General features: G+C 35.3%; 2 protein-coding genes across 4 annotated transcripts; one reads left to right on the top strand and one right to left on the bottom strand.

Moving 5' to 3' along the window:
• The first annotated feature begins 532 nt into the window (after positions 1-532).
• Positions 533-18,797, top strand: LOC111003784 (pantothenate kinase 3). 3 transcript variants are annotated; one of them, XM_045633595.1, is made up of 12 exons: positions 533-697; positions 1,505-1,596; positions 10,998-11,080; positions 12,000-12,109; positions 13,630-13,808; positions 14,326-14,499; positions 14,771-14,905; positions 15,248-15,399; positions 15,536-15,712; positions 16,273-16,408; positions 17,639-17,754; positions 17,860-18,797. In XM_045633595.1, exons 3-12 carry the CDS (start codon positions 10,998-11,000, stop codon positions 17,945-17,947), a joined length of 1,350 nt encoding a protein of 449 aa, XP_045489551.1. In that variant the 5' UTR covers positions 533-697; positions 1,505-1,596; the 3' UTR covers positions 17,948-18,797. The 3 variants fall into 3 exon arrangements, with proteins under 3 accessions (XP_045489551.1, XP_045489550.1, XP_022130161.2); XM_022274469.2 differs by lacking the exons at positions 533-697; positions 1,505-1,596 and adding an exon at positions 7,117-7,327; XM_045633594.1 differs by lacking the exons at positions 533-697; positions 10,998-11,080.
• A 5,893-nt stretch (positions 18,798-24,690) lies between these two features.
• LOC111003778 (adrenodoxin) lies at positions 24,691-26,797 on the bottom strand. The gene is made up of 3 exons (XM_022274462.2): positions 26,522-26,797; positions 25,835-26,014; positions 24,691-25,613 (listed from the first exon to the last, which is right to left on the bottom strand). Exons 1-3 carry the CDS (start codon positions 26,656-26,658, stop codon positions 25,457-25,459), a joined length of 474 nt encoding a protein of 157 aa, XP_022130154.2. The 5' UTR covers positions 26,659-26,797; the 3' UTR covers positions 24,691-25,456.
• Between the last annotated feature and the right edge of the window lies 1 nt (position 26,798).

Here is a 26,798-nt window from a genome sequence, read left to right as displayed (position 1 = left end):
AAATTTAAGATTCATGTTTGTTTTTACCAATGTATCAGTGTGTCGAGCGTTGGCTAACTTTAGCTAAAACATTCCAAAGTACTTTTTTTTCTTGCGAACACGCCATGGTGCACGCGGCCACAGAAAACAAACATGTACGAACGTCTTTGCTCTGCGACTGCCGCGCGCTGACTGAATGGTTAAGCATGCTTAGTCTTATTACACTACACAATATTCAGCAAGTAAGCAAGTAAGCACCGCCGAACCCATTTGGTCGGTCTAATCAGACAGGCTAACTCTTATTACATTAGGCTAAATCTTAGTAAGACTGTCTGAATATCGCGTGGTGTAATAAGCTCTTTAATGTCTCACTCTCTTTAGTTATTATTGTTATTTTAGAAGCTTAACTAGTTCTATACTCTATCTACGAACATCTTACATCGAAACAGTATTATCCCTTTGACAAATATTTGCTGCTGTCTGTCAACGGCTTAAAGTTTTAAACTTAAATCTACTGTCTATACAGATTTCAGTGGTTTCTGTGGGTTCACTTTTATATTCTATTTCTAAAAAATAGACGTCACGTCATTAAATCGAGTTGGTTTAGATTTTCTGTTTTATGTAAATCTATTGCAAATTTGCAATTATAATCGGCGACAAGTGTCTTTTTGTTGATTAAGGTTTTTATTCCATAACGATAATCTTCATAAATTAAAAGGTAAGTAATTGTAATAACAAGATAACCTTTTATAGGTTTGTGTTGACAAGATTATCAAATAGCAAATTGGTACCATATATTGTGAAATCGCTTTTAAATTTCAAGTTTGATAATAAATACCCAAGTCGAATGTTTAAAAAAAATGTAAGTTTTGTATATACTTTTACTGGTATCCAATACACAATAAACCACAAATATTGAATTACACCAGTAACGTATATGTTTATAATTTGTAAACCGGTTTCATTTAACCGTATATTTCAAGACAATTTAGTTAAACAGTTATTTTTGTGAAAGCACAGTCTTTTGGGTTACACGCAGCGTGTAAAGCTATCTTAATTCGTACTGATTTTATTTTATCTTAATAATAGAAAGTACTAACTGTGATCTAACATGTTATTATATTGCATAGTAAATAATAAATATTCTTTGTATCTTGGTAAGAACTAAAGATATCTCAGTACAAAAGAAATTTATACAAGTGAGATCTAGATAAACACAGTATTGTGATGTTTAGATTTTTATCTGAACAGTTTGAATTGAAAGTCAAAAGAATAAAAAATAAATGGAAGTACAGTTCAAATGATAATTATGACCTGTAGGACATGTTTTTAAAAACTTTAAACTTTAAAATTTATATTGTTTGTTTTAAGTTTTTATTTTCATATCAGCCACCTTAGATTCATGGCAAGACTCAGATTGAAATTAATGTGATCTTTAAAAATAAGTTTTAGTGCCTGTCTTTGTAGAGGATAAATGTATGCATTATCTATCTAATTCCTGTCATAAACACATCCTTTTTTTTAGAAATTATGGGGCCAAGGTGACATCAATCTCTACAGCCGTACACATTTGGTTTTAAGAAGAAATTCTTCACAACTATTCAGATATGGTATTAGGCAAGTATTTTTGTTTTTTTTTTAATATCATATAAACCATGACAAATTAAATGACAAAATTATAAATGTTGACATATTAAACTCTTATATAATTGTAATGTATTAAATATAAAAAATATTAATTGATTTTATCAGTTCCTGACCTTTATGCCTTCGCCATTATACACTCTTGATTTGAGCTTTCTTGTTAGTTATTAATAATGATCTAAAAATGTATGTTTCTGTTAGCCTCCAATTACAAGTAAACCAATAGCTCGATTTTGGGGCTGGGGGGATTGTTTACTAATTTCAATATATTGAACAAATATCATAATTTTTTAAATACTTAGATGCAACTCTGGTACCATAAATTACTCCGATTCACACGTAGATCATCCAATCAAGGTCCTCTGAGACTCCTACATTCTCAGTATCATGAAATTCGAGCTATTGAAATATATATCCAACCACTAGGGATTAGGGTAGAGCATACATGAGAAGCATGATTTCCTGTTCCAGGATTCCTATCTCGCTTTCATCCCTTATGTTCCTGTGTCCATGTTCTGCAATTTGTAAGCTTTTTTAGTTCCAGTAGTAATATCATTTAGCACTATAAAATAGTAAATAATTAGGCTTAATTACATTCTGGTCCCTCAAATTTTTATAAAAACTCAAAATATTTAAACAGAAAGTTTGGTGTCACTATAATTAATTTACTGTTGACCAATCGCAATTAGGGGAATGGAGACACTTTTATTGTCTGTGGTCTCTTATATTCTCACACACAGATAACATTTCAATTATTTCAGGACACTATTATTGGTTAATTTATCTAAACATTTGTCTCTCGTTTCGGTTGTTTCATTCTGACTATTGATTAAGGATATTGTTATTCGGACCTGTATACATTATCTACTGATAATGTTGTCATTGAATTAAATTAGATAAGTTTCGTAAAAAATTCAATGTCAAAGATTAGAAATCGTTATACAAGTACTGTGTAAGGACCTCGTCTCTGTTCAGTATTATTTATCTTTTTCATTACATTTTATAATTGTCGCGATGCCTACATACGCTGACCCGTACCCTGAATCGCGATGACAGTATTTCTGGTTGGGTATATGCCGCTTTGGGCCAATCATAGTTAGTGGTCGTGTATCATCCCTTTAGGTTGGAGGAAGCCGCACATTATCCTAGTCGGATAACTTATCATAGTACCCGAAATTGATATTGGCAGTGGCTAGCACCTGAATTTAAGTGCTAACTATCGCTCATGAGCACCTGGTTCTTTAAGGTTTGGAAGCAACTGATCCTGGTTCTAGAAAACGCCATGTTGTGGAATTCCAAGGTGTTTTTGCTATTAGATCCCATTCTGATTATTAAAACAGAATAGGAAAGATGACAGAAAGATGCCTGGACAGATTAGGAAAGTTTTTCTTGTTCCAAGAGTGACTTTCGCAGGATCTGGTGTCCTAGGAAGACGAGTACACCTTTAATAATCAAACCATATTTGTTTGTATTTACGAAATTATCGTGTCACAATGTTCGTCCCATACTCCTCCGAAACTGCTCGACCGATTCTTATGAAATTTTTTATGCTGTGTATAACTGAGAATCGGGTACTATCTCTTTCAAACCCTTAAGTGATAAGCGGTGCCACCCCAAATTTATTTATTGACATTTTTTTAAATGATACAGCGTACAAAAATACATACAACCCTAAATTTCCCTCTACCCTCTACAATCAACCCTTATTTTATATTTGTTGGTTACGAACTTATAACTTGAACTCTGAGGTTTATAGAAAAATCACAAAAAACCTAAAAAGTTTTCATTGCGGAAAACAGAACTCTGGGGTATCATAGCAAAATGTTCCATGTTGGTATGTACTAAACAGGAAGGCTAGGCATTAAGGAGAAACGAAATTCGCAGGGGCAGTTAGTATGTTATATAAATAAACTGTATGTCATTGATATCAGTCGTGACGATGTTTATAACTCGACAATTTCTTATTAGCATAGATAATGTATAATAATGTTCTAAAAGATGCTCACGGCGACATGCTATTGAGATGGGATTCCAACTCTCATGATGGGACGGATTTGCGACCTGACCGCAGTATTGCATTCTTCCTCAAGTCTTACGTTGAAGTAGCATGACACTTTTAAACCAAGCATATTAACTTTTCGTCTCGCGTGTTCGAATCCCCTGGGGGGTGATTAGAGGAAGGAAGGCGCTGCTGTTCCTGCAACCTAATGGGAGGGATCTTCGACTTAAGAATGCTTTGTGCCAGAAAAAATTGCCTTTGCTGTGCCAAGCTCCATTCCATGTCATTGATGGCCATAGAAGGCTGTGATTTTGATGGCGGCGGACAACGCCATGCCAATGTTAATATGTTCTGCCTCGGGCAAGAGAATCTTTGAAAAGTCTGATGCCGGCTGTACATACTTGGCGAGATCCTCTCGCTGAGACTCTCGGCTGCTCACTAGAGGGCAGCCTGTACACGCTCGTTAAAACACCGTTAACCATGGACGTGGAAACCTGACCTGGTGCATAAAGTTATTAATATTTACTTCACGTTTACCATAAATAATTACGAAGCCATGGCAAAGAAGAAGATACTGGATGGTTACTATGCTTTACTACAACAAACATACGGTCATCGAGCAAGGGATTGAACGAGACTCTAGACGCTTTGACTAGAGAAAAAAACGACAGGCAACCGAAAGAGGCGAGACCAACTGCTAGAAAGCGAGACAAGACTAGAGCTCTATTGTACACTCGCGATCGGCCTAGCTCGACGAGTGTGTACAGCCGGCATGACGAAATCAGTGGCTGATTTCAAAAGGTAGCATATAAGCTACTAAGAAATACTTCCCTAGCGCGTTTAACGGTGTGACGTCATCGCTGTGACATTGTTAAACTCGTAAACATTGAGTGTTAATTTATTAAACAAACATACAAATATGTAAGACACACCTCTAAGGCGAATCCTCAAATGCAAAGAGGTCATTGCGTTTGGTATATTAACGTATAATTAGCATTTTTAGGAGAATTAAAGTCAATTCGTACATATATGAACGTTGTTAATAATGTTAAATTTAATATATCATGGATTCGTTATCACCAGTAATAATGAGGGATTCGTGTGATGGATGAGTGAGATTGATACTTGCCTAGACAGCAATAACCTAATTACTATTGACATATACATAACATTTACAAACAAAACACACCCACAGAAAAACACAAAAAAATAATACAAAAATGAATTACGTGAAACTTCTTTAGACGCCTGAGGGTAAAGTTTTTGCGGATGAAACGTCACGAATATGTGCAGCGTTTTTGTCGTAGAAAAAGGAGAGAGCGATTGAGGCTGATTGTGAGTGAGTGAGAAAGGGTGATCGAGAAAAAAATACACGCTATTTGTTGTATGTACCTATTAGTTTTATTTTTTAACTCATTTTTAAATTTTGACTGACTAATTAATTTAAATCTTTTATAGACCTCTATTAGAGAAAATGCTGTGGTTCGTTGACCTCTCATTTATCCAGGTTTGACTACATATACATGTATTTAGTTTACGTTATATGCATAATAAGCTTTACGGTCCAAAAGATAACCAAACCGCGGCGAATATATAACATTTACTGAAATTATAAATCATTAATTATTGTTTTAATCAAAAATAATATTGACTTCCGCGCGCTTCAAGGCTCAATATAATATCATAGTCCAGTGTTGCGACCTTCCCATTTATCTGTATTGGAGAGTTTTTTGTGCGTGCACACAGAATAGATAATTTAATTGTTTAATCTTTGCCATAAGGATTTTGGAGATGGAGCGTGAGTTTTTTTGACTCATAAATACCTAATTCTTGAGTTCAATTGATGTCCTATACCCCCTAGATGAGAGGCACTAGACAGAGGTCGTCCACAGTGAGACCTCGCTCCATGTTTTCTGGCTCTGCAACTATGACGCCAGCTTAAGGCCGGTACTCCACCAAAGCGGCGACGAGAAGAGCGGAGAGCAGATGTTTCTAAAACAACCAATAGAATTTTGTGTGAGTTGTGTGAGTTTGTTGAGTGGAGACGAGAGATGTGAGCGTGCAGTGAGCGATGTTGTTTAGGTAGTATAAAGCTATCAATTCTGCTTCTTCAGACTGTAGTTCTTTAAGTAAAAGAAGATACTTTTTTTGTAATAATAGCGACATCTTCACCTTTTGTGTCAAAATGCGTACTGAGCACTCAACGCCTCGCAACTGAGCTGAAAAACATCTCTTCTCGCACAGCACACTGCACAAATCTCTGCTTTGGTGGAATCCCGGCCTAAGATGAACACGCTTCCGATTTCCTTGGAGATATAATTGTTATCTCTACGCAGTGTATGGCCTATCAATTTCCACTTGCGTCGTTTGATCTGCTGCTATCATGAGTACCTACATATAGACAAGAATTTAAACGAATGAAAAAATTAGCAGGGCTGGGTTTACTGGCTGTAATATTGGTTGAAATTTCACCATAGAAAGTTCACTCGATATTAAGATAGCATTTATAGACGACTTGTTGAAACTATGTTTTTGTGTTTTAGTAAAAGTATTTAAATTGCGTTTGACACTGACTAATATTAAGTATCTGTATACATAAATAAATAAATATTTATGTAATATATTCATTGAATGACCCGATTGGTTCACTTTCCTTATCAATGTGCGTGCGTAATATCTGTTTTGGTGTTGCAACATGCAGCAGATTGCCGAAATGTGAGCGGATTTTTTTTTTTCATTTTAATACCTACGAGTACACGTGCGTTGACAATTGCATTTCGGATACACGATTTGTTGTGTAGATGGCGCTACAAATTGTAGGTATTGGCTGCAGATAGATAAGTAGCCATATAGCTGATCAACCTTCTCTGCCTGACTGCCCTACATATTTTGTGTTAAAGAAACTTAAATTAAAGTAACATTATAAAAATAAAATATGTATGTTTATTATGTATAAACAAAGGTAGAAAATAAGAACGCGAACCGAAGTACATACATGTCTGAAAGGATAATAAATGTATTTATGTCAATAAATAAATAAATATAAAGGGAATCCCCCCCCCCCTACATTCTTTCATTTTTCTCTTTTTTTGGTGATAATCAACAGTATTTACATATTTTTGTGTGTATATACTATTAATACACACACTGTCTATGCTTGAAATCGATATGCAAATTGCCTTGTATCATTGTATATCTCAGATGGAATGGATTGAGATAGGTTATTGGGTTTGGGCGTTAGTAACACCAGTTATACCTAGGTTCCCTTTTTTAAGTTCAATATTTAAAACCTTCAAGAAAACTGCGTATTAATTCTTAAAAGACATTTCTAGCTTTGTCCATGGATGGTATCACTTAACAACACCTGAGCCTCCGGTCCTGGAACAAGGAGCACCTGTTCTATAAAATAAGATTTTCTCCTTTGACTTTATTAAAAATGGCGGTTTGTTTACTCGTGTCTGGCAACACTGAATCGTCATTCACAAAACGTTCGGCGCTCGCGTCGCGCGCACTCTTATGTTAGATTTACGCATAGTTATAGAAGTATGGTGTGTTCTAGTTTATTATAATTTATTTCTATGTAAAATTATTGATTGTATATTAATTTATTTATTGCGTAAGTTTAGTGAATTCTGTGATATAGAGTGATTTTTATATCTGTGATACGAAATGGAGGAGAAAACCGGAGTTATAGTAATTCATCAAGTAAGTGTGTCTGTTTGTTTGTGGTTATTGCAGAAACATTTTAGTGGATTTTGTTATTTAAATTGTCAAAAAGGGATTTGATTTGCGGAGTGCGTTGTCAGCTTTTAAATCAAGTCGTCGTATGCGCGGCGACCTTTTGATGATTTCTATTGATTTATATCTGAGTTTTGTTTTGAACTTTAATAGATAATCCAAAGTACGAACGTGAAGTCAGAGGGAACTGAAACATTGTTCATAGGCAAAAAGAAAATAGTAACACTTAGACTTAACTGTTAAGAGGCCGGCAACGCACTTGCTATGTGACTGTCCATGTGTAGTCCATCACTTAACAGCAGATGAGCTTCTTGACCGTTTTGCGTTTGAAAATTTCATAATAATCAGTCTAGCCGTTCTATGGAGTTTAAAAATACTGCAATACGACAATTTTTATATAGATAGTGTAAACTTTTTTTTCATGAATTTTCCTATGAACTCCTTCTTCACTTTTTAGTGCCTCTCCATTACTGGGGGTTGGCCGTGAATCTCTTTCTATTTACTTCTTTTTCTTCTTTTAGTGCCTCTCCATTACTGGAGATTAGCCGTCAGTCACTTGATGCGTGTCTTGTCAGGGGCGCTGTTCTTCACCTTCCCCTTGAACCTTTCCAAATAGTTGGGCAATTTACTTACTTAATGTTCTTAACTGTAGTTAAATATTATATAGTTAACGGTTAACAGTTTAAAGGTCACCTTCAGATTATTTTAATTCACGCTTATATTACGAGAATAATTTAACAGAATTCTTGAGTATCTTCGATATTCTTGTGAAAATATTTACCTATATAAAACATATTTTTAAACTTATTAAGATGAAAATTGGACTGCACTCTGGTAAATTAGACATCTCGATGATTTCCGAGGAATATGTAGACTTTAAAAAAAATTAGCAACAAGCCTCTCTCTTTAGTCGGTTGCTCATGTGTGAGCGGCGGGATAAGCAAGGGACCTGTGACAAACAAAATCTCTGAGTAGTACTTTTTAAAGTGAAACTTCTTTAGGTGCATGAGGGTTTTTTTACGGATGCAACGTCACGAATATGTGCAGCGTTTTTGTCGAAGGAAAGGGAGAGAGCGAGTAAGAAAGGGCGATCGAGAAAAATACGCGCTATCGGTTGCTGTATTAGTAGTTAAATATAAGAACTTTAGATGGCAATTCTGTCGAATGTCTTGTGCAGTAAACGCAGATTTTTTATTTATTTATTTATATTAGCAAGCAAACAGTGTGAATATAGATATACAAATGCATAGAGTGATCATATACTGGTCCTTTTACCTTAGTAATAATTAATTTAAAAAGACGTTTCACGTGTAACATATGTACTTTGTACGCACGCACTTCTAATAAAATAGGGGGCAATCAGGCAGGAGGCTCATGTTAAGTGATACCGCCGCTCATGGACACAGCCTAAAGGCTTGCGTTTGTTACCTTTTAAGAATTGGAACGCCCTTTTTTAAGTCAAATTGATTTGTAATTTATTCCCGTAGACAAACCAAGTAGAGTCGAGTGTTTTCGATGTTATAAAGTCTTTAATTAATTCAATAATTATTTAATTATGTAATGTTTAATTGAATTAATTATGTATATGACGCAAAAACTAATTAAAGGTCGATTAGTATTTATTGGAAAATATTAAATGCGAAATCCTCTGTCAATACGCTGAAATCACTAGTAATTTCTATTTTTCTATATAGAACAGGGGGTAAAGGGGCAGGATCTTAAGTGATATAGCCCATAGGCACTGTCGAGGCCGGAAGGCTCGCGAATGTGTAGCAGGACTTTTAGGGAACGCTCTTCTCTTGAAGGACCCTAACGCCCGAACCCAATAATTAATCTACAATATCAGATTGAAAACAATTCAGTCGATCGATCTCCTATCTGCATCCCAATAACCAATCCCTACGAAGTCAATCGATTTTTGGTGACGGATAGAATGCTCTTCGCACTTTACACTCATATTTGATAATCAATATAAACTAAATAAAATAACTAAAACCGTAGAAATAATATTAAAATACACGTCTATGTTTAAAACATATCAAATAGCTTTTTAATTATATTAAAAATTGGTGTAAGATATAATCTTAAGATATGGATGGATATCTTGGATGCTTGTATCGACAGATACAACAATGTCAAAAATGTGTGTCAAAAATGGATTGAGATAGGTTATTGGGTTTGGGCGTAAGTCGAATTGGTTTAGAAGCCTAGTATTACTTAAACAATGTCCTGTGAATCAGAAACAAAATAGATATCGTAATGAACAATTTTGAAATTATTTAATTTTATCAAATTCAATTTCGAGATAACAAGATAACCATGGGCTCGCCTCTTAATTCTTATCATTGTTATATATCATATGTGATAACGATATTTTGCACTTTGAACACACTTTTAAAAAAATAAAAATAAATAATGAAGGTTTTTCTTTCTTTACACTGAATTAACGTCCATTGTCTTCCTTTGTATTGTTTTGTAATCTTAATATATATAAATCTCCTATCACGATGTTTGTCCGCGATGGACTCCTAAACTACTTAACCGATTTTAAATTAAATTGGCACACCTCGACTCGGCCAAGCGTTGCTGTGGCTAAGGTTTTTGTTATATTACATAATAGTAAACTGTTCAAGGGAATATGAATAAAATCCTCATCCAACGCGCATGGGCGATTTACCCAATTATCGTGTAATCTAAAGTTCAAGTAAAGTACATGCTTCCTTCCATGGCCGAAAGCTGTCCCTTTCTTTACGTATATTACATTGTAATTATTCAAACGGGAATACAATTGAATTGACCTTCGACATGGGAATAATAAAGAGGTTCATTGTCACTTCTACTGACTTTTGAAGCCTTCAAAATCTTATAAGTCAGACGTGTGATATTAAAGGCATCCTGTCAAGTTGTTATAATGTATGGGGGGGAACTTGCTCAAATTGGTTAAAGTGACAAAATACCTAGTATTGTGTTATTAACATAGCTTTTACACATTTAAAGAAAACACTTCACCGGATGTTTTTATTTTATTCTCTCGTTAGTTAAACGTCGAAAAATTTAATATTATGTTAAATAATTATAAGTTGAATACATAGCTTCGCGTAAAAAAAATCCTGTCAATTAATACGAATTTCTTGAACTAATGTTCAAGTGTAGAAGTATGATTTGATAGAAATAACTCCCTATCGTCTTTTAAAACTCTTCTATATAAACATTTCCTAACCTTATCGTATTATCCTGTCTCCTCTTCTTTTGTATTACATCGCTATTAGCTATTCATGAATCCTGAAGATTAGTTTTTTGGTTTTAGTTAGTTGATAATATTCTATTTTTTTTGTTTTTTTTTTCTAGATTAAGGTTCTATAGATAAATATATATGTATTTTTTCTTTTCTTACTAGGGTTGCCTGGAAGAGATCGCTTGTTAGCGATAAGGCCGCCCATTGCATCCGCAATTTATATATATTGTGTTATTTGTGTTTCTTTGCAACGAAGTGTGAATAAATAAATTACAAAACTGTTACCCGATTAATCAAGTGTCTCCGATATGAGAATCTTCCAGCGCTATCCTCTGCCACCGCTTATTGGCTTTCAGGTGTATTCTGAATTTCGTAATGTATTAGATTTTCTTGTGATTACAGATGCGCCTGCACCGGTGTGACGGTTGCCTCGCGGCTTGCCGACCGGAGCGCCGCGTCGCGCACAATAAACATACTATTACCAGGTAATTATTTACAAAAAAAAACCTTTTCTCTACGACTATGAAAATCCGACTGCAACGGTAAAGTATTTTCGTTTGTCAAGTTAATATATCGAATGACACAACGGGCCCTGTTTATTTATTTCGCAAACCTAGCTAGCTAAATATATAGCTGACGATGGAGTACGTGATATATACAGGGCCTGATTAACCCTTAGGCTAATTAGGCTGCAGCCTAGGGCGCGACGATCTAGGGGGACGCACAGAATACGCGTCTTCGCTAGCATCATACCCTGTATATAGCAGACGGGAGATTTTAGTATCCAAATTAAATGAAGAATCGATGATACAAAAAATCTGTCAAAAACTCGAAAAAGACACCAAAGTAGATGAGTGTTACCAACTGCAGCTGCAAAGGTCTTTTTCAGCAGTAAAAGAGTTAAAACTTACTTGCACTCCACACTCCGTCAGCAAAAACTTACAGCGCTCTCGCTAATGTACAAAGAATTTAATTTTTCAGAAACTATTGAATTAAAAAAAAAAATAAGAGTGCGCATCCCGATAAATAGCCTAGGTCAGTCAGAACTCTCGATCAGTCTCTGAATATATGCAAAAAGGTTTAAACATTTACGAAAGGAAAAATTATTGAATACATTATATAAGTAATCCAAAGTGTATACTGGGAGGTTCGCCATGTAAGGACGGGACTAAATAAGAACGATGTTTACAGTTCGAAGATACATTTAATAGTCTATGCTCTAATACATACAATGCATATAAGGCTCACCTAATTTGGTTGTGTGTGATGGTGTGAAAGTTTTAATACTTCTGAAAAATATTCCTCGATAGCTTAAATAAGTCAAGACAATATCCAGAGATCAGCCGTTCTCACAATCTTCCTATTTGTAATATTTTATAAGAAGAAAGTATTATTTATCCGCAGAAGTAATCACTTGAAGCGAGCGAGGCGGGTGCCGTACACCCCGCTGAAAGAGAACCACGTGATGGCAAACATGCCGACACTCCCGACGCCGCCCGACAGCGTGGCACCGCGTGAGTATACACACACATACATAACACACATGTACATAACTTTTAGAGTTAGCCTTTAAAAAAACATAATAACTCTATAAACATACTAGCGGACCTGACAGACGTTGTCCTGTCTACACGTCTTTAATTTGAAACTTTCTTTAATAAGCTAAAAGATTCTGGACCATTTTGATGAAAATTATTATTCAAATGTTATGACAATATCTAACGATCCAGCCCATGGTCTACAATAGCACAATGATAACAAGACTTTTTTTTAATTTGATCGCAGCGCTAACTGTCGGGACAGACTAAAATTAAAATTCGAATATTATTTTTAGAAGAAATTTGACACTGCGATGGTAGCGCCGTCTGTCGGATCCAATTTAAAACATTCCAAAATCAACAACTACTAATAAATTAAAAATTAATTAAAAAAACATTGTCCAGCGGACAAAATTGTGAATCTAAACCATTCCCAGATCCCCTTGAACACACACAAAAAATTTCGTCAAAATCGGTCCAGTCGTTTAGGAGGAGTTCAGTCACATACACACGCACACAAGAAATATATATATATTAAGATTTGTGCCTCTGTCACCTGATCTTACTGACTGCAAGGTATATATGGCTCAATCCGTGTTGAAAACCCTTTTGAAACAACATATTAGTTTCCTTACAACCGTTTATTCTAACGAACAATTCGTGTTTGATATGACGTCTCTTTTGGGGGGAATTTTGGGGGGGGGGGGTTACGTTACGATGCGGGGCGGGGATTGAATTATGCGTTACAGTTACTATTATTGAAATGAAATCGTTTATTTGTTAAGATAGAGGTATAATTACATACAATTGTTATAAAAATCCGCACAATCCGCCATATATAAATCGGCATGCAAATGTCATTAATTTTATTATGCCACATAATAGAAGTATTTATATAATGTCGTAATAATAGGAAAGTTAATTTAATTAGAATTGGTGTTAAACTTATGATCTAGATACCCGCCCGCGCTATAGACCTTCCCCTTTTTTTTGAATAATACGTTATTTTTACACCACATAAATGGCAACTTTTAGATTTAATGAGTCATTGGGTCGTAACGGAACGTTACGTTACGGCGCGTTACGTTATGGGTGGTCAAGAATCTCCAAAAAATGTGTGACGTAATACTTCAATCCTACCTTATGTATTGGATCTCTGATGTAATGGATACCGACGGGAATCTGGATTTTCATCATCTCATATATTAAATAAAAATAGTTTTATAAAAGAATTAATTACGCAACCCTATATTAGCAATTATTTCCTTAACATTATTTCCTTGTTTGGTCAGTGGCGTGCTTAATGTCGACTCGACTGCATTGAAATACAAGAAAATTTTGCTAGTACGACAAATTATTCACAGTAAAGAGGTCAGTGTATACCGATTTAGACCAGGTTTCAGAGCATGTTTTGTGATAGGAAACTCGGATCCAAAAGCATGCTCAGAATGCCGCGTATCAAGATCGGCCGTTTTAAGGCAAATTTCTGATTTCAGCCATGCCCTGGTTCGGTATGGACATTGGTGGGACCCTCACGAAATTGGTGTACTTCGAGCCCAGGGAGACGAACCGGCGGGAGATAGATAAGGAAACGGAGATATTGAAGAATATACGGCGGTACCTCACCAGGAATTCGGCGTATGGCAAGACTGGCAGGAGAGATGTGCATTTACAGGTTTGTTGCTCAATAATCATACCACTATATGGATGTCATAAAGCAATTTGTTTACAAGCATGCTACGTCATAGGACTGGTGCGACGCCATCTTGTTTTGAGAAGCGTTTTTCTTGAATTTATGATTGTTTGGATGTTGTTTTTATTATTGAAACTTTAAGTAAGTAAGTAAGTAAAAAGTATCTTATATATAAAATTCTCGTGTCGCGGTTTTTGTGGTTAAACTCCTCCGAAACGGCTTGACCGATTCTCATGTAATTTTGTGTGCATATTGGGTATGTCTGAGAATTTTTTTAGATAAATTTTTATTTTTTTATCAACTGTATCAAGAGCATTAAAAATACATACAACCCTAAATTTTCAACCCTCTACGATCAACCCCTATTTTTTAATTATAAATGATATACATGGCAAAACTACGTTTGCCAGGTCAGCTAGTATTTTTATTATTTTCAAAAATATTCAATACATAAAGGAATTCTAAGCGCGGATAATAAATGTCTCTTTGACATTGACAGATGGACAACGTGACAATCCGCGGCCGCCACGGCACGCTCCACTTCATCAGGTTCCCGACGAGCGAGGTCGGCTCGTTCCTGCAACTCGCTCGCTCCAAGGGAATGGCCACTCTCCTTAACACAATATACGCCACTGGTGGTGGCGCCTACAAGTTTGAGGAGGACTTCATTAAGGTATTCGTACTGCGGTTAAACCGCTGCGGGTTTTCTGTACTCGTGTGTGTGTGGTGCGGTTTTAAATGCAAACAAACATGTGTGTTTGAGATAATATTAGAATTAGAATGTTTGTGGCCCTAACCGCTGCGGTTAATATGAAATGCGGTTAAACCGCAATTGATTTCAGTCGCATAAGCTTGTAAGGAAGCTTTTTGTACTGTTTAAAAAAAAAATCGATAAATGAAGTTATTTTCGTGTTACGTGCGTTAACCGCAAACTTTTTTTACAGGAAGTGAACATGCGACTGTCAAAATTGGACGAACTAGACGCGTTGATAGCGGGTGTTCAGTTTATCGACTCGATGAACCCGCATGAGTGCTATTACTGGGAACCGAACCCGGAGAGCACGACTGACAATGACTCGGTGTGTATATGTGTTAATCCAATCCGTTTTTGCGGATTATTTCTTTTACGGTTGGCATCTCCAGGTATTGGAATTGTATTTCCATGTTTCTGACAAACCAGTGGGCATTTAAAATAGTTTGTGTTTGTAAAATAAAATGTATTTATAGACGTCAGATGTCAGTCTCGTATTGGAATTGATAAATCTCTGTCATGTCAAAAAATGACAGCTGTCAGAATTCTACGGAATTGAAAAGCGGAGTGTAGTTATTATAATTAGTTATATTTTGACAGTTATAATCTTTATTGATTTTTGATAGGCCAGGTTTACTAGAATAATTGGGTTTTTATAATTAAATTGCAGCCGCCATACTTGGAGCCGTGCCTCAGCCAGTACGTGAGGAAACCGTTCGATTTCTCATCACCATATCCCTTCCTTCTGGTGAATATTGGGAGCGGGGTCTCCATGCTGGTCGTCAGCTCGCCCTACGACTATTGCCGAGTCAGTGGGACCAGGTATGTTTGCTATGCCTTGTATTTCAAACTACTGAACATATTTTTATGAAATTTGATAAAAAAGTTTTTTTCCGAGAAATTTGGTTAGGTTATCAAATTAGCATTATTAAGCCTAAAATACTAAATATGATTTCAGTCTGGGTGGTGGGACATTCCTCGGTCTCTGTTGCCTGCTCACCGGCTGCAGCAGTTTCGAAGAAGCCATCGCGTTGGCCGCCTCGGGCGATAATACGACCGTCGACAAATTGATACGAGACATCTATGGAGGGGATTATGAGAGGTTCCGGCTGAGAGGGGATTTGGTCGCGAGCAGGTATTTTTTATTATTTATATTTATGAGTCTAGTTAAAGTGGGGTGATGGGGCAGGTGGGGCAGAAATTAAAAAAAATCCCTAGTGAATTGTATGTTTTTCTCTACACAGTCGAATACTTGGATAGTTCTTGGCTCGCAATAATTGTAATAATAATAGACATTTTATTTATTTAGTTTTACATAAAAAAATTATATACTCACGAAATAAATATTATTCACCCATATGTTTTATCTTATGTGAAGAATTTAACATTTATTCACTTTTACACAAGACTTTATTACTTACATTGCTAACTCTTACATTATTATTTTAAAGAAATATATTAAGTATTATTAAATAAAAAAAATAAAAATAAAAATGTTTTTTTTTCAGACCAATCAATAAGTCCATATATTGTTAGTATAGAAATCTATGTTAGTAAAATTATTAAAAATATTTAAATAATCAACTCATAAGTCTATGTTTTGATTTCTGTAATAAGATATTATAATAATATAACAATGTCATTTGTTTCATTAAAATGGCAATAGCAATATCATAGATTTTTTTAATTTTCTAGCTTCGGCCAAATGTGTTCGGCTGATCGACGTGCGAAGGTCTCCCGCGAAGACCTGGCTCGAGCCACTTTGGTCACCATCACCAACAACATTGGCTCCATTGCGCGCCTCTGCGCCTCCAACCAGAATATACAGCGGGTAATTATAGAAACCTCAGATTTCTGATAAGTCACAAATGTCCAACAATGATACCAACTTCAAATACCTCTAAAAGGTTCATCTTGATTGACACTCTTACTTTGGGGAGGGAAACCAAGTTGGCTTCACACGTCCCCCCCTTTTTGGGTTTAGGGGCCTTAGACCTAGCTTCCTAATCCTTACGAGGTTTACCTTATTTAACTATGTATATGAATTATGGATGGATTTTTGTTTACTTACAAGGTTTATGAGTTGAACTCGCTAATTCCATTTTAATAGGCCGGCAACGATCTCTCGTAATAAGAACAGCAGTTTTTTTTTTTTTTTAATGGAATCTCGCTGTTGGCCTGAAGGGCCTTTACAGCTCAGCACGGGCTGTTTGGCGAGCTTAGCTCAGCCGGAAAGAACAGCAGAGAATGCTCTGTCTTTGACTTGTAATAGTTACATCCTCCCTCGCAAGGGGGATGCTTTAACCCGCTCGAGCATGAGACTCTATCGGGTGGTTTGTTTGTTCGCGCCCTGCTGATACAGGGCGGTACGGGGGCGGGCTACTAGCCCTAGGTGGGGGCTGCTGCGCGCGAGGAACAATGGCTCGACTCGCTGCGCGCAGCCGATGGGGTCTTGTCCGGGGTGTCAATCCGGTGGTAGTGTGGGGTCAAGGAGTAATCTCGACTTGACCCTGGTGTCGTGGTCGGTGGTATCGGGCAGCGCGCTGCGCGGCTCGCGGTCAAGCTCCGCCGGGTGAGACCCCCGGTAGCCCCGGGGGAGGCCCAGCGAGGCGACCAGCGGTCGAAGCCGCGGCTGCTGCCCTGGTGTCATGTCCGGTGGTGTCGGCATCCGCGGAGAGTAGCTCACGCGGATACCGCAGGCGATCTGGCGGCCTGGAGTGCCATGGCGCGATGTTTTGGAGATGGGGATGCTGAGAGCCATCCGCTCGATCGAACATCCCCTTCGCGAGTCGCGCGACGAACTCGTCGATGGACTCCATCCGCAGGTCTCGCGCTATGGTGGCGTTTCTCACGTAGCGGGGGGCCCCCACTGCGCGCCTCAGGCATGTGTTCTGCACGGCGCGCAGTCTCTGCCGGTGGGCCTCCTTAGTGTAGGGAGAATGCTCTGTGCAATTAAAATATCCATATCAATGGGCAATAGTTTATTTCAATACCGCGTTTTAGTATTTTTCCAAAATGTTCAGCGCCATCTATCGGTTTAGAAATGACATTAAAATTGCAGGTGGTGTTTTGCGGCAACTTCCTCCGAGTGAATCCTTTGTCGATGAAGCTGCTGAGCTATGCCATGTCTTATTGGTCCAAGGGAGCTTTGAAGGCGCTGTTCTTGGAACACGAAGGGTGAGTGTTTCGAGTTGGTGGACACAGACGCCTGATCACCTGACTGACATCATCACGTTACCTGATTAAATCACAGTTTTTTTTAAATCTTGATTTACTTTTCAGGTACTTTGGCGCTGTGGGCTGTCTACTCCATTACGAGAGTAAAAACGATAAACAAAATTGCACAGAAAACGCTCAGACGGATAGGTGAATCTGTAGCCTTATATAGGGTGTTTTGTTATTTGATACCGGTTAAATATCAAATAATTGGAACACCTGTGAATAATGATATTATAATGCTGTAAATATTTAAAAAATCGTATAGAGCCAAGCACGAGTTTTATCGTCTCTATATCGTTTTGATAACGTTTGTGAAAAAAAAATTTTAATAGAGTAAATCATATTCGAGCACTAGGTACATTTGATCAGTCCATGGGCAGCGGTATCCCTTGAGGCGAACGTCTTGCCCGTTTGCCTCTTGTTATGTAAAAGAGATACCTAGCTCAAGTAGTTGTCAGTAATGTCAGATTTGGACACTCGAGAGTATCGATTTTCGAGTAATACTCTACATATTATATACTACATTAGTTTACTATATGTATTCTATTCAAATTATGTACTATATGTTCATACAAAAATGTATGGATTTTTTTACATTTACTTTCAGAAGTAGATGACGTTTAAACGATAAATATCGTGCTTGGCGCTGTATTGTTTTTGTTTACCAGTATGCATTGACGAATGAAGCCAATATTGCCACATTTAAAAACATAGGCGTTACTTTTTGTAATTATATATTATGAGAAATATATATACAGGGTGTAACAAAGTCTATTATATTAACCATCTATAAATACATTCGTTGTTTAATCTATGCCATCGATATATATGGTGCGACCATTCCATCCCTGAGGGGCCTTTCAAGTATTATGTACGCAGATTTACTGTCAGCAAAAAAAAGCAAAGCTCTCAATATTTTGTATATTAACGATTTATTATCAAATAAAAAAATCAAATAAACCACCCTCTCCCCTTTCTCTCTCCTCCCCTCTCTCTTTCCCCTTTCCTCCCCTCTCTCTTTCCCCTTTCCTCCCCTCTCTCTTTCCCCTTTCCTCCCCTCTCTCTTTCCCCTTTCCTCCCCTCTCTCTTTCCCCTTTCCTCCCCTCTCTCTTTCTCCTTTCTCTCACCCCCGTCCATTACTTAACACTATGGGGAGAGGCCCCATAGTGTTTAAGTAATACTCGAACGGCACCTCTCTTCCCCCTCTCTCTCCCCCCGTCAACCCTCAACCCCTCTCTCTTCCCCCCCTCTCTCTCTCCCCCCTCCCCATAGTGCTTACGTAATACTAGAACGGCACCTGTGGTCGTAAAGGTTACCATTGGTAAATAAACAATATTAATGGAGCCTAAACATTTATTTTTATTTTATTTATATTTAAGCTAAAATATTATTATCATTTTTTTGTGTTGAGAGTAAAATATATAATTATTAATATGTTAGGACAGCTACGGGTGATCGTTTAAATGCGTTCTCTTCGAGGAAATCCTAATTAAAAAAATACTATTAAAAATAATAATTAAATACCAAAATATGATTTTTGTTACATCCTGTACTGTATAACAGTAGATAGTTGTGTCATTTCGCCAAGTTTAGGTTGAATCTTAAAAAAAATTGAGATAATGTTATGGGTATAGATTTATTCAATGTTTTAGCAATCATTATAATGCACAAATATATTTTATAGTAAGGCTGTTTATACACGAGCGTTTATCATGCAGTTTTTTTTTATTATTATAAGTGATATGTTGTTAATAAAACATAACTCATATGTTTTACTTAACTCATTATTTACGCAAAGGAATGTCTTTCCCATGAAGGTGATATTGAAAAAAGAGAAAGAATGACTTTCATGTCAACAATGAAAGGCTATATTAGCCTCTAAAAAGCTTAGTGTGCTCAGCAAGGCAAGACGGTACTTCACTCCGGGCCACCGCTTGCAACTATATAAAGCGCAAATTCGGCCCCACATGGAGTACTGTTCCCACCTCTGGGTGGGGGCTCCCCAGTACCAACTCCTTCCACTTGAATCGACCAGTCACTTTACGAGCGGCTTGATAAAAAAATACGTTTATTTTGGAACATAAGATCATCATGGTATCACTTATTCCACGTCATTAAATTCGAGCCTCTTGGCATCCCTGCTCGTCGGCAAAGAAGACAGAGGGGGGCCGAGAGAAAAAGCCGGCGTAAAAATTACTCGGTACTCTTTAAAAAAAAAAGCAAATCATTTGCCTTGAGTTGCCTTTGCGTAGAGATGGATCACTCTGCATCTTCTACCGCATTTACTACATTTACTATGGAGAGTGTTCGTTGAGTTGTTCGAATTTAATCCTGCAGTTTATTTTCTTCAGACGTCGAGGCTGAATACGAAATGCCATCCAAATCACCTCGACATCCATTTTTCTACAGCGTTTTTAAGACGGTTTTTGCCCTACCACGATGTGGAACTAGGTACCCACTGAAGTATTTCCGAACCAATTTGACTTAGGGTCCTTCAAGAAAAGAGATTACCAATTCTTTAGACACTTGCTTGGTATCCGTTCACATCAGATAATTCAGCATCAAAATCTACAAAAAAATCCTAAAGATATTACAAAAAAAAAAACGCCAGTTGATAATATTCTAGTTCTCACCCGTTCGTGTTTAAAAAGCCTAACAAAACTGATTCTTCCTCGCTGTATTTACTAGATTAGTTTAATTTATTTTTGATATTTAGGGGCAAGGTGATAAAGGGGGCTTATTTAAGTATTCACGAAGCTAGAGAGAGAGAGATATACATGATGAATTCATTTTGATAAATATGCACAAAGTGTATTTCTGGTTTCGTGAAGCGGTTATTGTTACTTACGTTTTTATTAGATTCAAACTCGTGTTAATTGTATTGTATAATATTTCTCAATATTGTCGTTCTACTGTGTTAAGAATAAACTATTTATGCTAAATAATTTTGTTTTTTAATTAAAAATTTTTTTTGAATGTATTAAAAATATTTATTTGTGTATTAAAAACCTTTTAATGTATTATAAATATTTTTTTAAATGTTAAGTAAGTAACAATTAATCGCTAATACATAGAATTATAATGAACTACTTTATTGGTTTTAAGTTGTCCGAAATAAAAAATAATTGGTTTGTCGGTGTTTTATTATCATCCCATTTATTAAATTCTTTCAATATAAAAATTCAATCGAGAATGTCTGGATTGATTTCAGGTGATTATTTTAAAAATATTTGTGGAAGTTCAGGGAATGTTTATTTCTAAATCGTTACAATTTACCCCCTAAAAACCCCCTGGACATCATGTTTCCCCCCTAAATTTGGGGGCACCCCCAAGTTGGCATCACTGATTGCAGACGTTTGAACACAGAACAGCATACACTCGCCCGGCCCCCGTTCCTCGCAGTGGTATTACATTATTTATTAACAAAACATTATGCACACAGAATTATTGTAACCAAAGTAACTAGGGTAATTATAACTACAACACTAAATCGTTGAAATCAAATTCCATTCTTCCCATATCACGATTATTTCTCAAATATTTTTGAGATTTCAATTCAACAACATTATTAATGAACTCATTCAACATTCTGTCGGAGTTTTCACTTGGTTTCGTTAAAAAAAGCATTTTATTCTCATCAAAAATGTCGCGTCGAGGTGTGTTCTTCCGTATTTGCATATTTTCTAACGAGTTCGCGTCGTGGTATTTATTGTTGAGTTCAATCGGCGATTGCCAAAAGCCTTTTCGAAGTCTGTTCCGTTTGTTAATTGTGAGGCGATTGCTCGAGGACAGTTCAACTGAAAATATATATTTTATTTTATTTATTTATTACAAAAATACATACTTCATCCTTACAGATTATGCTAATACGATAATCATTTAATACCTAATATTAAACACATAATATACCTACACATAAATTATTTAATAATATTTTTAAACACGTAGGACTTAAGTCAAAACTTGTAAATTTTTTTTATTGATAAAAGCTTGCCAACTCTCGGCACAAAGTTACGTCGATAAAATAATCACTTATAGGCAAACATGACATACACGAAGAGATCTAATATTAAACAAAATAAAAAATTACTAATAAAAAAAATCCACAAAAACCTAAACAAAAATCGATTTTAATGTATTATAAATACATTTTGTAGTGCAGAGATTTTGACTTGTGTTTAGACAGAATAGTTCTTAACAACCACGAATCTTAATTTAAATACAACTTCCTAACACACCCGCAATATTAGGTTAAAGGTAGTTTTAGGTTAGAAAGACCATACATAGTTCTTTCGATCTAATTTTTATTGATATCGCCCATGGACACATTGCAAGATCGCAAAAGCTTTGCCGGCCTTTCATTAATTATACGCTCTTTTATTCAAGGACCCTAATTCGAATTGGTTTAATACTTCAGTGGGCTTCTACATCATAATTGTGTCTAAATGAAACTTTAATTGTAATTGGCATCGTGTTAATTCCTATCTATTGCACAAAAGGTTTCCAACATAAATTAAAATGTACTTACAAATTAAAATTAACATCAAAAATGTCTTGTACATATTCGTAAAGTTAATGAACTAACCCATAAATCGTAAAGCTTATCTTAATTATATTTTGTGATTAATTTTAACTTCAGTTTATATTGTTTACTTATTCAAGTGAAACTTCTTTGCATGAGCATGAGGGTAATTTTTTTACGGATGAGTCGTCACGATGATGTGCAGCGTTTTTAGCAAAGAAAAGGGAGAGAGCGATTGAGAGAGAGTGAGATAGGGACTCGAGAACGAAAAACAGGCTATTGGCTGACGCAGAGTTTTATTTATTTATATCATCATTAGCACGTCTACTGTATACTTTGTATTTTAGGCACGCACTTTTTATTGTTATATTGTGTAATTTTAGATTTGTTTTTTATAAAACAGAGGGCAAACGGGCTGGAGGCTCACCTGATGTTAAGTGGCAAGGCAGTCAATGCAAAACGGCTCGCGAGGGCGTTGTCTGCCTTTTTAGACTTTTTACGCCTTTTTTTCTTGAAGGACCCTAAGGCGAATTTAGATTTTGCTTCAGTGGGGAGAGGTCCACATAGTGGTGATGTGTACTGTACTTGTATTCAATATAAATAAAAATCAGGGGCACTACAACCGTTTTACCTCTGGACCTCAGATCTGAATCTGTTTAATGATCATATGTCAATCTAAAAGGGAAGTATGTGACAGACTTCGTCGACTGTTTGGGTCTAAAGCAAGCCTCCTTCCTCACGATCTTTTCCTTTATCATTTGAACGAATGTTAAATGCGAACATAGAAAATTTATTTGTTCGAACCTACGATCTCAGAGATGAGAGTCGCACGCAGACGCCACGAAGCCAATGTGTATATAATATATTTATTTTATTTATTTATTTACACTTCGTTGCTAAAGAAATACAAATAACAAAAAATATATAAATTACAAGGGATGCAACGGGCGGCCTTATCGCTAACAAGCGATCTCTTCCAGGCAACCCTAGTAAGAATAGAAAAAAAAATGATGGGTGCAAGAAGTGCAGAAGTTATATAAAAAACAAAATAAATTTATACTAAAATATAGAACCTTAATCTATTAGTAACTATATATATTATAATAACAAACTAAAACTAAAAAGCTAATCTTACAAATTCAAGAAAATAGAGAATTACATTTACAAAACGAACAGGAGATACAAGAATTACACAGGTCACGATTGATCAGGATATGATAAGGTAATATAGTTAGAATTATTTATCTTATACATAAAATTCTTGTGTAACGGGGTTAGTAACCGAACTCCTCCGAAACAGCTCGACCGATTCTCATGAAATTTTGTGTGCGTATTAGGTAGGTCTGAGAATCGAACAAAATCTATTTTTCATCCCCCTAAATGTTAAGGGTGGTCCACCCATAAATTTTTTTATTTATTTTTTAGACAACATTTTTCGTTTTTATTTTTTTACGATGCACCATACAAAAATACATGCAACCCTAAATTTTCAGCCCTCTACAATCATCCCTTATGTTTTTTTTGTTAATTATAAACTTTAATTTTTTCCACAAAAACATGGCAAAACAACGTTTGCCGGGTCAGCTAGTATAACTATATAATACGATATTTAAAGTCAAGACTTTAGGCCCTAGAGTATGACTCGTATGTCAAGAATTAACACGGGAGTGACTGTCTTGCTTAAAAATATTAACTCAAGTCTTCCCTAAATTATGTATAGATTTAATTTATAGATTACAAAACTTTTAGTTTACAAGAATAATGTGAACGACAGATAACAAATGCTTGAAATCTTAATAGACCAAACGCAAATCGTTATCTAACTCCATTAATATGAAAGGTAATCTCCTCTTTAAAGAGGAGATCCATCATTATTGATGGTAAAAATATTGCGATGAAACACCTCTTTTGGTGTCAGTTAAAAATATAAGAGAGTAGGTATTGAGAAGGATATAAAGACTATTATTATCAAATATTATACAATCGCTTCAATATGCAGGTAAAATTTATAAATCGGTTAATAAAACAAATATTATGAAAAATAATTTATTAAAATTGTCTTATTATTTCAATAATTATTTTTACTAATTATGCGCAATAACAAAGATTTTTGTGTTAGGAAGACAATTCAAAGATGAAATATCTCATACAATACTTTCAGTACAATAAAAATTACAGATTTGCCAACGTCCAACAATAATTTCAATAATATACAAAAAAAGAGAATAGCTAAAAAACAAATTAATAAAATTTATGAATATTAACTCTTATACTAACAACATCTTTACGTAACACTGGTAAACTGGTCAACGCCATCTAGTGGCCGACTTTTAAACTAGTCATGTTTGTGCAAATCCAAAGACAAAAGAATATGTCGTGGCCTTTATCACTGATATTTATAATGCCCAACTGAAATTGGGCTTTTACTAAATATAGCTTCACCAGTAAATATAGAAAAGTAAATTAAAAATTTACAAAACGAATATTTTACGATTTGTGAAATGACGTCACAGGAAGGACTGTCACTGTCAATGTTAAAAATAATTGCCAGAATTCAATATCCCGAATGCTAATCACAGATTAAAAATATTGAATTATGAGAAATTAATGATTTCATCATAAAATACACCAATAGAGAATTATTCATGTTACCCCTTAATTAAGTAGTTTGTATGTATTTTAAGAATAAAATTATTAATTTCTTATCTAAATTGTGGAATTTGTTAACACAATGGTATTTTTAATTTAATTAAATTGTGTCATATGTTTATATCCTCGAGTAAATGATCAGGAACATGTAAGATTTTACATAAAGTATATAAATGTTAATTTTCAATTACTAAACTGTTTTCTAATTTGTCAGGTTAACATTTCTTACACTGAGAATAAGTTGAGTTAAGTATCTATAAAAGTATTTCTTTAAAATGAATTCACAACTGTAGTATGCCCCAATTTGCTATTTAATAGGCATGAAACAGGCACACTTCCGCACCTATGCATTCAATGTAATTTTTAGATGTGTTGAAAAATAAATAAATTTTAGATTTGTAGACACGGAAACTATTACCTACTCACATAAAATAAATATTACAACAGATGCAGTTGTGCCCGCCACACCCTCAATAAAAATGTCATATATCAACTGCGTGCATCATATGTTCCTGCAGGGACTTTCACAACCAAACCATCTAAATCTTTAGTTAATGTTATCTGGCAGCCAAGTCTCGAAGTGTCTGTGAGACCATAGGCCAGATCAAGCATGTCGCATTCCTCATCACAAGCATCCTCTGGTAGCCTGAAAAATAATAATAACAATGTTAATTCATTGTTAGTTAAAATTTTAATAAAAATATATTCAATAATAGACAGATTTGTGTCTTAAAATCCAGAATTGTTTTATATCCATAAAACAAATGATTGATACAGGAAAATCTAATTACAATCATTTTCATTTATATTTAAAAATAATAATCAACAAAAATTAACATCAAAATTGGATTTAGTAAATAAATATACTTGTCATAATCTTCTTTTTTAAGCACAACGTGACATGTTGAGCAAGTAACAGTTCCCTCACATGCTCCATAACCATCAATATCAAGGTCATTGTTCACCACAACATCAAGAAGACTGTCGCCGACTTTACCAAAAGCCTCCAGACTCCTTCCATCAGGCATTACAAATGTTACTTTTATCCTGAAAATGATATAATATAAAATACTTTATTATGATTGTATTATAAATTTAAAAACATTGTTGTCTTAAATATGTTTAAAATATATATATTTTACCATTGAAAGTCAATATTTTAAAGTAAAAAGCTCTAGTATCATGTTGCATTTATTCAAATTAGAATGACCTTAAACTATATTAACATGGGAATGACTTATTATTGTAAGCCTTATATTTTAGACATATGTTTTTCTCACATCTTCATTAACATGGCTCAAATATTTAATTTATCATTCAGGAATATACTGTGAAGTTTAAATTGAAATAACCCAAATTTTGCTCATTGAATAACTAACAATTTTAAAGATGTACCCTTACATAAGTTAATAAGACAAGTAGTTCAGCAGGTTTCAGCTAGTAGTTTTGTAATTTTAAATATGTAAGTTTTGTGTTAATATCTAACACCGTGCGACATAGTGTAAAGAGAATTGTAAATATAATAGAAGGACTAAAGATTGTTTATCTACTTACTTATCTTCTTGCAAGTGAGGTCGAGTTGTCGATAAAGGCACAATACTTCTGTAATTGCCTAAAGTTGATAATTTACCGTTACTTCTCGTGGAAACCACTTTCGACTTAGCGATAGTCCTTAATAAATGTCTCAACATTTTAAAATCTTTTTGGTAACTACCTTAGACACAACAAGATACCGTTAGCTTCGCATTATAAATTATAATTATCAAATCTGAAAATCGACTTGACCCTGAATTTATGAATCTTAAATTGGCGATTTTTAACTTCTGATAAC

The sequence above is a fragment of the Pieris rapae genome, chromosome 24 (assembly GCF_905147795.1).
Source record: "Pieris rapae chromosome 24, ilPieRapa1.1, whole genome shotgun sequence".
NCBI lineage: Eukaryota > Metazoa > Arthropoda > Insecta > Lepidoptera > Pieridae > Pieris > Pieris rapae.
This window is presented reverse-complemented; position numbering and strand designations above follow the sequence as displayed.